Source organism: Schistocerca serialis, chromosome 12, assembly GCF_023864345.2.
Source record: "Schistocerca serialis cubense isolate TAMUIC-IGC-003099 chromosome 12, iqSchSeri2.2, whole genome shotgun sequence".
In the NCBI taxonomy this organism is placed as follows: Eukaryota; Metazoa; Arthropoda; class Insecta; order Orthoptera; family Acrididae; genus Schistocerca; species Schistocerca serialis.
Window position 1 is genome coordinate 38,886,525 of NC_064649.1, and position 16,993 is coordinate 38,903,517.

Consider the following 16,993-nt stretch of genomic DNA (forward strand, 5'->3'; position numbering starts at 1 on the left):
ACAGAACAAAAGAGATTTTGGTTTTTATTAACCTTTTCTGCCGAGGCAGTCAATTTATTTGAAACGAAGTGTTTAATTTCACACTATTGGCTAGTTTGAACTATTCGCTGTATTTCAAGTGCACGTATGGCATTATGCCATAATAAAGAACCAAACATGAGATAATACGGTACTGATACTCCAAGGAAATTTACATACAGATGCGCATTTTAAGCCAAATTATGCGCTTTAATATGGTTCACGAAATTCCGACGCTCTTGAAGTATCGTCTGATGTCTTGTTTCTTTTATGACATATGTAAGATCTTTTAATGTTTTACACGTACGAACATATGGGCTTCCTGCGTCATCGTAGGTGCGCAAGTGCGGTGACCCCTGTTATCTGGCGCTCTCTTGTAACTACTGAAACAAACCTATTTCTAAAAGGTCGCAGAAAAATATTGCGAATCGTGGTTTGAAAAGCGTTACATTCAAAGCAGATTTCCTTTTACGCAAGATGAACTATGTGCGAGAATGTACGATGAATTTCTTAAATCACAAAGCATTTGACTCTAATTAAAAAATCAACTTTTTGAGGACGACCATTTAGAAGAATTTCGAGCCCAGATCAGACATTTATGTTGTTATTAAAAATTTTACTGGCATATTTGTGTGATTTATCTTAAAGTGTAACACGCGCAAAAAAGATCAACATTATATGTGGAAGCTTTTTCTCTTCCAGCTTGTTAATCTTCGAGACCAATATTATATGTGAATGCTACGTATATTAATTTAAACAATTAACTTTTCTTATTTGTGTGTTCGCGCTACTTAAGAGTGATCTTGCTATTGGCTGACTACATCACATGGCCTATGCTGTCATCAGCTGGTGAGATCACGTGACATGAGCTATGACTGGCTTATAAAAGTGCATCACAATCTCGATTTCAATGCTTCGGATAGTGACATGCGGTGTTTGGTGGAATTCAAATTTATACCTTCGTTATACGAAAACATGCAGCGTACGTCTTGCTGCCCATCAAAGGTCTTAAAAACGTGTCTAAACCCCCCCCTCCCCCACTCGAGTTTCGTTTTCTAAAGTGCGGGGAAATTCTACTCCGGTATATAAAACATAAAACCATAAACATTCAAAGGATTGATGAATTCACAGTGCCGAGGAAGAGTATACTGTCACTTAACACAGAAAAAGTGTATTATGACCCAGGAAAAAGTGTATTTTTAACCGGGAAATCTGGGAATTTTTTTTTTTTTTTCACGTATACACCCTGCTATGTGATCAAAAGTATCAGGACCCCTAGCTGAAAATGACTTAAAAGTTCGTAGCACCCTCCATCGGTAATGCTGGAATTCAGTATGGTGTTGCCCCACCTTGAGCCTTGATGACAGCTTCCACTCTCGCAAGCATACATTCAATCAGGTGCTGGAAGGTTTCTTGGCAAATGGCAGCCCATTCTTAATGGAGTGCTGCACTGAGGAGAGGTATCAATGTCGGTCAGTGAGACTGGCATGAAGTCGCCATTCCAAAACATCCCAAAGGAGTTCTATAGGATTCAGGTCAGGACTCTGTGCGCTCCAGTCCATAACAGGGAAGTTATTGTCGTTTAACCACTCTGCCACAGGCCGTGCATTACGAACAGGTGCTCGATCGTGTTGAAAGATGCAGTCACCATGCCCAAATTGCTCTTCAACAGTGGGAACCAAGAAGGTGCTTAAAACATCAACGTAGGCCTTGTGCCGTGATAGTGCCACGCAAAACAAGGGGTGCAAGCCCCCTCAATGAAAAACACGACCTCACCGTAACACCACCGCCTCCGAATTTTTACTGTTGGCACTACACACGCTGGCAGATGATGTTCACCGGGCATTCGCCATACCCTCACCCTGTCATCGGATCGCCACATTGTGTACCAGGATTTGTCACTCCACACAACGCTTTTACACTGTACAATCATCCAATGTTTATGCTCCTTACACCAAAAAAGGCGTTATTTGGCATTTACCGGGATGATGTGTGGCTTATGTGCAGCCGCTTGACAGTGAAATCAAAGTTTTCTCACCTTCTGCCTAACTATTACAGTACTTCTAGTGGATCCTGATGAAGTTTGGAATTCCTGTGTGATGGTGTGGATAGATGTCTGCCTATTACACGTTACGTCGCTCTTCAACTGTCAGCGGTCTCTGTCAGTCAACAGACGAGGTTGGCCTGTACGCTTTTGTGCTGTGTATGTCCCTTCGTGTTTCCACTTCACTATCACATTGGAGACAGTGGACCTAGGGAAGATTAGGAGTGTGGAAATCTTGTGTACAGACATATGACACAAGTGACATCGGATCACCTGACCACGTTTGAAGTCCGTGAGTTCCACGGAGCGCCCCATTCTGCTCTGTCACGATCTCTAATGACTACCGAGGCCACTGATATGGAGTACCTGACTGTAGGTGGCAGCACAATGCACCTAATATGAAAAACATGTGTTTTTGGGGGTGCTCGGATACTTTTGATCACATAGTGTATGTTTGACGTAAGCTTATGTCAAATACACAGTTACTAATGTACATATTTGCAAAACTATTCCATCAATTGACTTGAAACTTTACTTCGTAATTCAACATGATGTGCAAACATAAAGAAAACCAAAATTCACTACCATCAGTGGCATCACTGTGCCTTATAAAGAGGTTTCCACCTGCCACTGGTAAAGGCGACACTTATTTATTTGAAATGATGCCGTAATGCAAACGGGTATTCCTGAACATTCCCTCTTCTCCAACCTATATGCACCATAGTTTTATACGAAGCTTTTTCTTTTTAAGTAAGTACACTAAGCTTTTTCATTTTCATTAATACTTCTGTTTCCAGAGCGTGATCTGTTATACTATACTATGCACATGTAATTATTTGGAGCATCTTGACACAAATCTAGGTGCTGCTGCTGCAAACGTGGTGGGGATACTTCCTCTCATTGTGATATGACCATTTTTGTGGAACTGCGCGTATATTACTAAGTCAGTCAGTCAGTAATGGCCAGGTCCACAGACGTTTGGTATATACCCCACACTAACTGTAAACAAATAAAAAACACAGCCATTTGATCTTTAGTGAACATTAAATTTCTCATTGTTTTCTGTATCTCACTAGCATCTGCATTTTCTGTTAAATTCTCTTAACCATAATGCTTCGTAATTGCAAGAGGTTTAAAAATATTTAATTGATGTCCTCAGTAGAACTTCCTTATTTATCATAAAATTGTACATAGATTTTGATTGTTATGCAATGAGATATGCGATACTTGTGGTTAGAAGAGGAATCATAAAGTGAGCCCAAAATTGGGCAATTGGTGAAATATTCTGTGCAATCCTACGGCATACTCCTCTCCCACTGTGCTCTTACGAATCTGAAGATACAGATTTATTGATGCAGTGCTCAAGAAACTGTCCAAATACGTAGCACAGTGTGCTGTCACTCCACACACAGTGACCTCACTCTCGAGAATCGGGATATCGTGAGAAATCGGTAGGATAGGGGCGGGATGCTTGCTGTAAAATGTTCCAGTTGGTGAAAGTAGATTATTGGTCCAGATTGAATCTGCTGCTGGTTAACAGAGGCTGTACAAAATACTGTCAAGCCCCACGGCCTGTGGCATAGAAATACCTCATCTGTCGAGATGAGTCACAGGTGTGTGGTGTCAGCTTGTGGATGTTGTTAAACCACAATTTGGAGGAGAGCAACTAGTTTACTCGTGTGAGGACAGTTAATGATTTGGGGGAGGGGGGTGACATGCCATCTCTTTTGTGTGACAGTGTTTGTTATATGTCTTCCTAAACAAGAAACAACTGTGCCCCAGTCCTTAGTTGGTACCTTTGCTGGTAAAAATTTAACTTTGAGGTGTAGAAGCTAGCCTGCATATGGGCTGCAAAGTTATTGAGGATGACTGCTGCAGTAGATGAAGACCTCAGTCCAATGCACTAACAGTCCTTGTCTGGTAACTCATTGTGACACACTTACTCTGTAGTAGCCTCACAGATCGTGACTAATATGCTGAACATAGACTGCCACGACACACACGGGAACTGCCAAGTGTACGTAAATAGCAGCCTGTGGTGACAGCGCCATGAAACTACCTGAAGACGTTGGCTCCAGGACCTGCTGTGGTTGGCAGCTCTGGGCTGGTCTCAAATAGGCTTAATAATTTGCCTGGTAGTGTCAGTTTTGGAATCTCTGATACGTAACAGATGACACTGTAGCATTCTATGTCAAATCCACAATAAATTTGCTCAGTAAACCTTTTCTCGTAGGGAGAAACCAGTTTTGGATCGGTTCATATTGCTTTGTACACCCACTGCCTTTTCTGTGTGTTGTCTTAAACTTTGTCCACATTGTCGGTGTAGCCACACAATTTACGCTTGGAATTGTTTGACTGTCACTTAGCTATAAAATGTATTTTGACAATACCAAGAAAAGTGTTTCCAAAACAGAAAAATTTCGTAACAGTGAATATGTCTAAATGTTAGACTGTAATTTCTGAAGGTATTTTTATAAAGTGTAGCCTTGTATGGAAGTGAAATGTGGACAATAGACAGTTCAGACAATAAGAGAATGGAACCTTTCGAAATGTGATGGGATGTATTATATATAGCTTCAGATGAATCTAGTCTGAGCAATGGACTACTGAGGTTAATGCATTTACTTTGCGTACAGACAGTTCACTTTTTCAGAAGCGTTGGAAGTTTTGAAGATATCACCATACACACACAGTGCAATGAGATGTACGATGATAAGGTTTTGTATACAGAGAGAGAGAAAGCATGTACAACATGCAAGTGTAATAAACATAAGGGCTGTGATGTTTGTGAGTGAAAACTAATGTCTGTGTCTGAAGCAGATTTACTTCATCTGTAGGTAAGAAAATGAAACTTCAGAAGTTCAAACAATAATGATACAAACAGGCCAGTATGAAGGTAAACATTGTTTCTAATAAAATAATAAGTGTTTGGTCACATTAACTAGAAAATATCTTTTTGAACGTGATGTGTGTGAACAGTTTTGCAAGTGTAAGTGCATGTAAACATCAAGGAAAACGTGATTTGGTCTTCATATTAGGGAACTATTGAGTTGTTTTTACCAATAGGTTAAAATATTCGTTCAGGCAGGATTCGAACCAGCAGTCCATGGATATCATGTTACATAATTCAACAGCCTACCATTCTAACAACCGAGATACAAATAATCTACATAAAACGACAATTTTCACTAAGAGTAATTTCATTGAATGACGCTGTCTTTCCTTGTAACAGTGGAAGAGCATATATCATAGGTAAATTAATGTTAACTTCAAAGTGCAAGACATTTTCAATCAAATTAGGGAACTTGTGCATCAACATGGTGGTCTGTATAGTGCAACCACATTTTATGCATCTTCTCATTCTTTGGAGCACCCAAAAACCGATTTCCAGGAGTTTTTATGGGTGTATTTGTACAGTGTGCAACTACAGACCATTTGTAACCATTTTCCGAAATGTACATTCCAAAGCAAGACTCACTGTTAATGAGCTTTCTTACAGTAGGAGCAGCAAGCTAACGGGTGACATCACGGGCATCACATGACTCAAATGAGCATATTAGCAGGAATTCGAATTATTTTAATTGAATTCCTGTGTTTATAAAAGAATGCTGAAATTCAAGAGAGAGAGAGAAGCATTACGGGCATAAAATGACGTGACTAACCATTTAAGAAGTATCTAGAAAACAGTCATTCACTATTAGTGTCAGTGGTGTTTAGAAACAGCTGAAATTAAAACTGAACAAAGCTCCGGGGCCCATTGGAATCACTTGATTCTATACTGAATTTGTGGCCAAGTTAGCCCCTGTTCCAGCAATAATTTATCATAGATCCCGTGAATAAAAGACTGTTCTTGCACAAAAAAAGTGCACGTCACGCTCGTCCACAAGAATGGTAGAAGAAATGATCCACAATACTACCATCCAGTATCCTTGACACAGATTTGTTGTAGAATCTTGAAACATATTCTGAGCTCAAACATACTGAGTCAATAACATTGATCGTGTGAAACCCAACTTGCACTTTTCTCACATGACATTCTGAAAGCCGTGAATCAAGGCAGTCAGGTAGGTGCAGTATTTCTTGATTTCTGAAAAACATTTGACTCAGTACTGCACCTATGCTTATTGTCATAAGTATGTACATATGGGGTATCAAGTGAAAATTGTAACTGGATTGTGGACTTTTTAGTAGGGAGGACACAGCATGTTATTTCGAATGGAGAGTTATCGTCAGATGTAGAAGTAACTTCAGGTGTAGCCAGGGAACTGTGTTGGTACTCTTGCTGTTCATGCTGTATATTGCTCACCTTGCAGACAATATTAATACTAACCTCAACTTTTTGCCCATGATATGGTTATCTGTAATGAAGTACTGTCTGAAAGAAGCTGCGTACATACTCAGTCAGATCTTGATCAGATTTTGAAATGGTGCAAAGATTACACATGGGCTGCACATTTTTGGAAAGCTTTCATTTGTTTTGTTTGACATGTTTCAAGATAAGTGAGTAGTCTTAGTGCAACTGGACCCCACGCTAGCATAGCTCTGTTGTTTCTCCCCCTTTATTTCAGAAAGATTAAAAAGGGGCCTTTGGGGAGTAACACTTTAAAGTTCTTGAAGCATTTAGGGTAGTGCACATGCTGCATTCAATTATTGTATAGAAGTGGAGTCAGTTCCTGTCAGATTAAAACAGTGTACTGGATGAGGACTTCAACCCTGAATGTTACTTTTCATGGGCAGAAATGAAGCTGTGAGGGCAGGAGACAAAGTATACCTGGCAGCTCAGGCGGTAGAGCATAGTGTGCTAAAGGTTCAAGTACTTGGGTGCACACATTTTTAATTGGTGGAAGTTTCAAAACACAAATTCTGCTTTGGGGTGGTTGGGGGAAAGGGGGGAGGAGGTGTGTGTGTGTGTGTGTGCGTGCGTGCGTGCGTGTGTGTGTGTGTGTGTGCGTGTGTGTAAAATATTCATTCAGGGATTATATTCTTCCATCATTAAACACAGCTATATAGAGATATAACATAGAGTGCGATGATTCATAATTTTGTCAAATAAAAGGTTTACATACCTGGACACATTCTGAGTGAGAGTTCATGATCACCCGATGGAATAAAGTTCTAAGACGGTTGTGGTGGAAGAAGAGTTAAATAACATGAAATGGAAATCTATCAAAGTAGTGGGTTTTGTTTTAAAAACTAGCAAAATCTACCAACCATCCTCACATTTAGATGATGAGGTAAGAGACCTCTTAAGAGTCACAGAAAAAGTAAATGTCCACAAATTCCACTATGGGAGGAAAACAAATGATTTTTTTAAAGGACAGTAGATGACTAATTCTTTAGTGGGAAACTCTGTATGTAAATCAGAATGAACAGTCAAGATCGCAATAGTATTTATTTGTTTACCAATTTCTGCTTATGTAATAGCAATCTTCAGAATTTTAGGCCCCCTATGGCTGGTGCTGGGGGCTCTCAGTTGTCTCATGATACCACAATAGTGGTGTACAATCACAGTATTACGGGATAACCGAGGAGCCACCAGCACCAGCCATAGAGGACCAAAAATTCTGAAGGTGGCTTCTACATAAGCCGAAACTCGTAAATAAATAAATATTATTGCAATCCTGACTGTTAATTCTAACTAAAATATAGCATCAGGTCCCTGTTCTCTATAGACTATGTTGTCGAAATTTATGAACATTGTAAGTGACAACAAAAATTAGAGGTTAGATGTTAGCATAATTTGTCACAATATGTTAAAAGTTTGCCAAGAAGAAAAACCTGTTTGGCCTTACTACATTGTCCAAGAAGAAAACAGTTTCAGTGTGGGCTTGCCAAGACCTGCAATTGGAAATGATAAGTTTTACAGAATAATAAAGATATTGGATACGATAATCATAAACTGCTTTACAATTTCAGCTGGTTAGTGACTAGTTGGAGACAGAAATAGAAAGAAAGTAACCAGGCAGTAAAACAGAAATGTTGACCACAAGAGTTTTAGTAATGAGAAGTCATACCAGATCAAATTAAGCATCTTAGAAAGTCCACATAACACTGATATAGATGAAAGGGGGTGTTAGCAACATATGATGAAAGTACAAGTAATACAGAAGAAAAGAAATCTGAAATCGAACAAGACAGTTATTAAAGAGAGTATCAGACTTTAAGCAAGTGATAGAACGTGATAAAGTATGCTGAATTAAAACCAGTCACAAACATTTTGAGGAGGATGTCAGAAAATAAAATGAAAATTTGATTGAAGAAAATTGCAAGCAGTGTAAGTACAGATAAAATAGAACACCTGCATTGGGTAGACACCACATTTTATTAGATTCTGTGGCAGTTGAGACAGTAACTGATAGAAAGAAAATTGTCTGAGCATTCAAAGATCTCCTTAAATGTTTGTATAGTTGAAAGATTAATCAACAACTTATGTAATTAATGACATTCCAGAAGTAATACAAAATGATGCGTCTGAAGCCATTCAAGGTTTGAATACAGGAAACGCACCTTGGTGGTGGTGGTGGTGGTGGGGGTGGTGGTGAAGATCCAGTAGAAATGGTTAAAGCTGGAGGAAAAGCAGTACAAACAGTAGTTGTAAAATTATTTGCAGAATGTTGACAGAAGAAAATACTGTCACACATCTGTAAGAATGCTGCTGCTTTTATATTTCACAAGGAAAGAGGCAGTTGAAATGTAAAAGATATTAAATTTCATAGAATAACTGTTGATCTTTATCAAGCAAAGGAACGAGAACTGTATAAAAGACAACAGGCCATTTTCCAGTTGTGAACAAATTTAGAAAGTGAGGTAATGAGTATGAATTAGTACTGTCGAGAATTCATAGTTTTGAAAAACCTTTTGACTGTGATTCAGACAAAGTTTATACTGATAACACTACAGAAATGTGGTATTGATACACATATATTAGTATATGGAAAAACACACATGCCAGTGGTACAGCTACTGTTACACTTCATTAGTATAGTGCCGAATCGAATTTTCAGTAGTTCTATAAGGAGTTTTCGGCTCGTTAAATTGGGAAAACAATAAAGAAATCAGTGTTAATGGAACATATCTGAAGCTCTTTCATTTTGACGATTATGCTGTACTGTTTACTCCTAGTGCAGCTATGAGTGGAGTAACTTAAAAGAGCAAACTTCCAAATACGCTGTATTAAATAGTCAGGGAGGAAAATGAGTGTAAATAAATCATGTAATGAATAATTCCGTAAGAAATGGCATATTATTGGCATATTGTGTACTAAGTTGAGATTATTCCCTAACAGGAACCTTTTTTTCAGCACAGTATAATTTAATCATAAATTCACAGTATTTTCCCCATTGGTAAACGTTAAGATATCAGTGGAATGTTATTGAAACTAAGCAAAGTTCTCTTCTTTATTAATTTTGTGTGTGTGTGTGTGTGTGTGTGTGTGTGTGTGTGTGTGTGTGTGTGTGTGTGAGAGAGAGAGAGAGAGATGATACTGTTTGGAAATGTAAATGGGGAGAAAACATCTATTTAAGGACATCTTGAAACACCCTGAGCTTCATTTGAAATGTTTAATAGGCAAACTGGTATATGAGTGTAGAACCCATCATTGGCATCTTACACAAAGGACAACAAACAGTTGTATGCATATCATATTTGTAATGTAACAATTGTATACATAAGAGTAGGAGTGTAAGTTAACTCATTATGTATCTGTATATTGATGGTGTATTAATTATAAATTCTTCGTAATGCTCAAATTCATGCTCATGTAGAAAACATATAACTGTGCAGATATTTAAAATCTAGTTATAACTATGTCTATGTTAATTTGATCAAGTGTGAAATTTGCCCTTCCTCACAGTACACAGATCGTCCTGTATGTTGCTGCTGTCGGATCTTAAATGGTTACATTTCTTGGTCATATTAGACACAACTGTCATATAATGTAAAAATGCTACTGATAGGCCAGAAAGTCTGTATTACATCTCTCTTTGACCTATCTATGAGTTAAGTTTCCATTATGATAGTTGTTTCCAATCTGAGCAAGAAATGTCACCATTTAAGTTCTGAGAGCAGGAACGTATACAACAACCTGTGTGCTGTGGTAGGACAAATTTGATATATCATATTAACATATTCACAAGAAAGAAAGAAAATTTGCTAATATTTGTGAGAAATCCCTTCTTGAACTAGAGTGCAAAAATATACACATGCTTATACGCTTTCTAGATGAACATTGACTTACACACAACAGAGTATTTATAGTTAACACACGTCATTGACAGAGAGATAGAAATATACGTTTACTTACTTATTATCTACCCTTATTTTTGCTATTGTTACATTCTGAATATCAGTATGCATGCAGTTGTTTCTTTGCCACTGTATCGGATGCCACTGATGATGGGTTCTTTGCCCAAATACCAGTTTTGCTAGGAAATAATTTGAATGCAGCTCAGATCTTTAAAGAAGTGTCCTATAACTAATGTGTACAAGCTGTGGAGCAAAAAACATTCAATGAAGAAAAGGTGTCTTGTTTTGCATATTCAGATTAATTTCAAAATGCACACTGCCGATATTGTGGCAGTAATAGTGCCCTCATCACTGTGTCTTCGAAGTCAGAAACTCTTACCAGTGGAAATTTTTTTCCACATGTCTGTTTGTTCTTGTGTTATTTTCTGCTGCAGAAAACTACTGAAGCAGAGCTTTAGTTTAGAAAACTATTGAAGCAGAGCTTTAGTTTGGGTGAAGTAGATCTGCAGATAGCTTATTGTAGAAGTGCAATCAGCATTCGTATTGTTTCCACAGGTATTCTCCAAGTCGTGCCACGACGGATGACGACTTTCCGATCCTTCCCCCACTGCCAAAGGATCCGCCCCCTCCATTGCTGGCACCGGGAGGTGGGAAGACCACGTCGCGTGCCACCGTACTCGGCAAAGCTCAGGCGAAGAAGCGCCTCCTGGCCTTCTCAATGACAAAGCAGGGCGGCGGAGCGGGCCTGTCATTTGGGTTCGCGCGCAAAGCTGCAACGCGGGTCTCCTCCTCGGCACCTGCGAAGGCATTCGGTCCTGGCGGCGAGGAGGGAGTAGATGCTGGTGGAGCATCTACTGGTGGCGGCAGGAGTGGCCACATGTCTGCTGCGGATGGGCCGCCTGTGGAGCGCAGAGAGAAGAGAGGGAAAAAGAAGGTGTCGACACGGGAGGACAGGGCTAAAGCGGTGGTGTCCGCTATTGAAGAGATCAAGCGAGAGGAGCTGATGATGCGCGGGCTGGCATTCGGGGGACTGGGTGTACAGCCTCTCCTGAGTTCCCAGATGGCCAACACTGGTCCACTGCCTCTGCTGGAGAAGCCAATACTTCCGCCGAGTAAGTGAATTGCCTTCATTAACTTAGTTACACTAATATTTTACTAACCAAATATTTTGAACAGTATGTTACAATTTTTGGTCTGCATTTAGAACTCTTTTGTCATGTAATGACTATTACTTTTTGTTCTAAAGCTGTATTTCACCCACTTGTGTTGCTGTCTTCTGTAGCTGCTGTCATTTTTTTGCTCTACCCCCATCCCATTTACTCTTCGTCGTTCTTGCTTTCCTGAATGGTGGTCCATCTGTCCAGGCTTTTATAACTTTCCAAATAAATTATGTGTAATAAGACATAATTGTGATAGATAGCAATTGTTTTCTTTAATTAATGTACAAAGCTTGATGTGCCCTTTTATTTTCAGTGTTGCATCACTCAACTGTCTCTGTACTTCATGTACTTTATTATTGTCTCCTGGCAAGTAGATATTTCAGGTACTCTAATGGTCTGTATACTTTGACATACGTAAGCCACTTCTTCCCTTTTTCTGTTTCAGAGCAAAGAGACTTATGTGTACATACACTTGTAACAGGACATACTCCTCTAGCATTACTTTTCCTCAACTGTAGTTGTCAATATCAGTATTATTTTTTTAATTTTGGACAGGTCAATATTATCTCAGTTGCTTTTCAAAAAAATTTCGTATAATTTAATACACAGTATGTTATATTTCAAGTATAAAATTTATGAAAAGAAATTACTTCATAAAATATTTTAGTTTTGACGTTATAATCAATAAGTGCTAGTTCCGAATGTACAGTAAAAATTTTTTAGAAGCATTTGAGATTACGAATTATTGCCACACTTAAAATTTCTATTATTAATTATGCAATCCTATAATGTTTACAATGTTTCTTTCTGGATTCATTTATGCTGAAGTGCCAAAGAAACTGGTGAAGCAAATGTATTGCAATACAGAGATATGTTAACAGACAGAATTAGGCGCTGCGGTTGGCAATGCCTATATAAGGCAACAAGTGCCTTGCACAGTTGTTAGATAGGTTACTGCACCTACAATGGCAGATTATCAACGTTTAAGTTAGTTTTAATGTGGTGGTATAGTCAGCACATGAGCGATGGGTCACAGCATCTCCCATGTAGCGATGAAGTGGGGATTGTCCTGTACAGTCATTTCATGAGTGTACTATGAGTATCAGGAGTGTAGTAAAACATCAGATCTCCAACAGCGCTGCAGCTGGAAAAAGATCCTGCAAGATAGGGACCGACGATGACTCAAGGGAATCGTTCAACGTGACAGAAGTGCAACCCTTCGGCAAATTGCTGCAGAATTCAAAGGTGGCACGTCAACAAGTGTCGGAGTGCAAACCATTCAACAAAACGTCATCGTTATGGGCTTTCCGAGCTGAAGGCTAGTTTGTGCACCCTTGATGACTGTACAACACAAAGCTTTATGCCTCGCAGGCATAAGCATCCTGTCTGATCACCTGCATCCATTCATGTCCATTATGCATTGTGACAGACATGGGTAATTCCAGCAGGACAATGCAACACCCCACATGTCCAGAATTACTACAGAGTGGCTCCAAGAACACTCTTCTGAGTTCAAAAACTTCCGCTGGCCACCAAACTCCCCAGACATGAACATTATTGAGCATATCTGGGATGCTTTGCAAGATGCTGCTCAGGAGAGATCTCCACCCACTTGTACTCTTACGGATTTATGAACAGCCCTGCAGGATTCATAGTTTCATTTCCCTCCATCACCACTACAGACATTAGTAGAGTTCATACACTTCATGTTACGCACTTCTGTGTGCTCGCGGGGGCGCTACAGGTGTACCAGTTTCTTTGGCTTTTCAGTGTACATTTTCCTTATGTGTTCTGGGAACATTACAGTCCCTATTGGTAGGCAGTATTTTCCATTAGTGGTTCCTGTTGTAGGCTCAAAACTGTGAAACTGTAGTAGCAAAAATCTGATTACCTAACATTGCACAATTATATTAGAGGTAAAAGGTTTGATAATCTTGATTTGCATAGCGTGTTTCAATCCATCTTTTGAATGGTTTTCTTTGTAATGTGAAGTTATGCCATCATAATTCAAAATCACACAACTGTTGTTAGAATCTGAGAACTTTTGATGCATTTCTGCTGCTGCTGCTGCTGCTGCTGCTGCTGCATTTCCCCAGAATGCTTGGGTAGTTCAGAGAAGGTAAACTTTGATTGAAGTTATAGGGCATTGACATTGTGATTTGGTTGTTGACTTACGCCCCCACAGTATCATTTTCTTAGGTAGAAATTCTTGTGTGAACTAAGTTTTAGAATTTTTTAGGCACTACAAAACCATAATTATGTGGCACCCCTTCGTGCCCCTACACCCACTCCACCCTAACCAAACCTAACACGAGGAGGGCTAGGCATGTCATTGGCCTATAGCATTGTTCCAGAAGGCAAGTCCTATGTATACATAATTTGGTTAAAATTACCCCAAATGCTCCACCTTAATGGGTTACTTAAATGTATCCCATTCCTTTTGCTGCCTTTACCCCTATGGGGTTGAAGGTTACCTGGACATTTTTCCATGATATTATCTGTTACTTTCAAAGGAGATGTTTTATTGTTTAGATTCCATACCGGGCACTCGGTAAAGCAACTGGATATGATTTTTTTGGAATATGTTTTGGTTACAAATTGTTTTATCTATTTTTGGCAGTGATGTATTTTGCCCTTGTGGGGCACCTTTAGTTTAATCTAGAGATGTAAAATAACGTTATGAGGCATAGCTACATTAAAAATGGGGAATGGAAGTAGTATGAGGCAAAGTTCTAGGTTGTGAACGTGGTTAAGAAGTACTGCGGTGAGCCAGCATCTGTCCATTAATGTTAGCACATAATTGCATGATCAGTTGGTTAGCCGAAACCAGTTTTATTATGATGCTCACTATACTAACCCATGAGCAGTTCTTTATCATGAATGCGATGCTACCTTATTCATTTCTATATCTCTTTTCTTGTCCTTTCCTGACTTCTTATGCATTATATTTACGTTTCATCCTCTATACGCAAAGCTACATGCAGTGTGTGCCAGAACGTGGTTGGCTGCATGTTACACAAGTTCTTTTAAATACAGGGTGCACATAAAGTCTGGGGAACACTTTCAGTTGTTTATTGCACAAGAACTAAACATTGTACAGATGTCGTACATATTGCATTTTGAAGAGAAACTCTAAAAGTTTGTGCAAACCATGAGTGACCTGGCAGATGTCAGTAAGGTAATCGAATTCTTACCATACCCATCCCAGCATGGCATTGTCGACTGTGGCAGTCGCTTCCCGTGTTCTCTCCTGGAGCTCTGCAATATCACTTAATAGTGGTACATACACCGGATCTTTAATGTGTCCCCACAGAAAAAAGTCACTTGGAGTGAGATCTGGTGATTGGGGAGGCCATTTTATAAGACAGCTGTCCCCTTCTGTAGCGTGGCACCTGCACTCACTATGTTTATAACTATCGCTGACTATCAGCAAATTACCAAACTATGCTGTGGCGGTACACTTTCGGGGGTTTTCTGAATGACATATGTATTATATCTGTACAATGTTTGGTTCTTGTGCAATAAATAATTGAAAGTGTTCCTGGACTATATGTACACCCTGTATTTTTCTTGGTTTTCGATAGTTTTTCTTTCCAGTAGATATCATAGTTACACTTCAGCATTTTATTCCTGATTTCAGGTCCTATAAATTACTTCTTACACAAGTTCACAGTTATAGTTTAGTTGTAGAGATAACTACACAATCTGGAACGTTGCCTCTTTCTACCCCCATCCTCAATTTTTTAATGTGCCTATGCCTCATAATGTTATTTTACACCCCTGGGGTAATCTGAAATGCCCACAAGAGCAAAACGTATCATTGCCAATAAACAGGTAAAACAATTTGCGACCAAGACAGTCTTATTTTGAGAGACGTAATATAATTGGGTAGATGAATAATGTACTCACCAAGCAGCAGCAGCAGCAGCAACAGGAGAAAACACATAAATACCGTCTTTACTCGGATCTAAGCTGCACTTGAATCTAAGCCGCACCTGAGAAATGAGACTCGAAATAAAGGGGAAAAAAATTCCCGAATCTAAGCCGCACGTGAAATTTGAGATTCGAAATTCAAGGGAAGAGAAAAGTTTTAGGCCGCACCTCCAAATCGAAACAAAGTTGGTCCATTGTAATATGAGACACAATTTAGATCGAATGAGTGACGATACAGCTACAGTAGTTTGGTTCGAGTCGTAAGCTTTGCAGTTAAGCTTTACCAGGTAGCCATTGCTATGCGTCAGGCGCTCCGTCCATATTTATGCGGGTACGCTTCCTTTTTCACGTGCTTCGTCTGGTTTGAAACGATTGGTTATTTTGCTGTGATCTGATAAGTGCCGTTTTCTTTGTTATAGGTGTTTACGTCACTCTAAGCTGAAAATGCATTACTGTACTGTGTCAGGCATTGTTTGTCGCATTCTGATACTGCGTGTTTATGACCTGTCACCGCTCGCGGCATGGCTTGCTTTTGCGCGCGCTGCCGCCGCTTACAATTAAAAGAGAGAGAGAGAGAGAGAGAGAGAGAGAGAGAGAGAGAGAGAGAGAGAGAGAGGTATCATCTCATTAGCGAAACAATGGCAAGAGACTGCTATTTGTTGTTACTTACACTGCTGCTTTCTTTGATAATGATCAACAAGAACCAAATAATAGACTGCATATGATAGAACATGTTCTGAACGAGAGTTAGGTGAAAATTTTTCTCCGTTTGAAAATCTTTGCGGCCGCTTCTTTAGTACATCAAATTCTGCACAGAAATTAGTCATCTTGGATTTCAAAATCTAGTCAGTTGCCGTGCTTCATTTCTGACTGTATCACTATTAGGCATAAGAATAATACGAATATAAACCTGACATGATATGTATATTCTTCTGCATTTGCTGTTGTCTCACTGTAGTTTCGTAGTTTATTAGGCAGACAGGATTTAAATGAGATAGCAGCAAACATGAAAGAATATATGGCAAAATATTTATTTTCGTATTATTTTTGTGGTGAAGAGAATGCTGCATGTGATTCATATTTCATCAGGTTCCTATTAGCAACCATCTCTCCTCACAGGTAGGAAAAAATTCAGAACATAGAGTTGGCCATATTGACAAACATCCCAAACAGTCTTGCCAGTCGGATTTTCGTAGTACATTGAAATTCTGCTGCAATCGAAGATGAACAGTACGGAATTTGTATTTGCTTCGTTGGATAATGTATGAAAATGTAGTGGTTGAAACTCGGGGCAGAGAAAAAAAAGCTTGTCTTCCACCTTTTTTTAAAAATTTATTTACTGACGTAGAGGTTTTGGCGCCAGTATTTATCTTTGTGCCTGCAAAGAATGCCTGTGTAGCACTACATATATTCGATGGCAGAAGTTAGTTGTGGGGGCACCTACCAACGTTTTTCAGAACTTCCGCTTCCGTTGCACTCGATTCTAAGCTGCAGGCGGTTTTTTGGATTACAAAAACCGGAAAAAAGTGCGGCTTAGATTCGAGTAAATACGGTAGTTATGGGTATGTGCAAGATTTTGGGGCTAGTGGCCATC

The 16,993-nt window shown here is 39.3% G+C and overlaps 1 protein-coding gene across 2 annotated transcripts in view; it reads left to right on the top strand.

Annotated features, from left to right (window-relative positions):
- The window catches only part of LOC126428268 (cleavage and polyadenylation specificity factor subunit 6-like), an 81,239-nt gene that overhangs the window by 35,501 nt on the left and 28,745 nt on the right, over positions 1–16,993 (top strand). For both annotated transcript variants that reach the window (XM_050090183.1, XM_050090182.1), the window contains one exon: positions 10,862–11,418. In XM_050090183.1, coding sequence (XP_049946140.1) covers positions 10,862–11,418 — 557 coding nt within the window. The remainder of the gene's footprint in view (positions 1–10,861; positions 11,419–16,993) is intronic.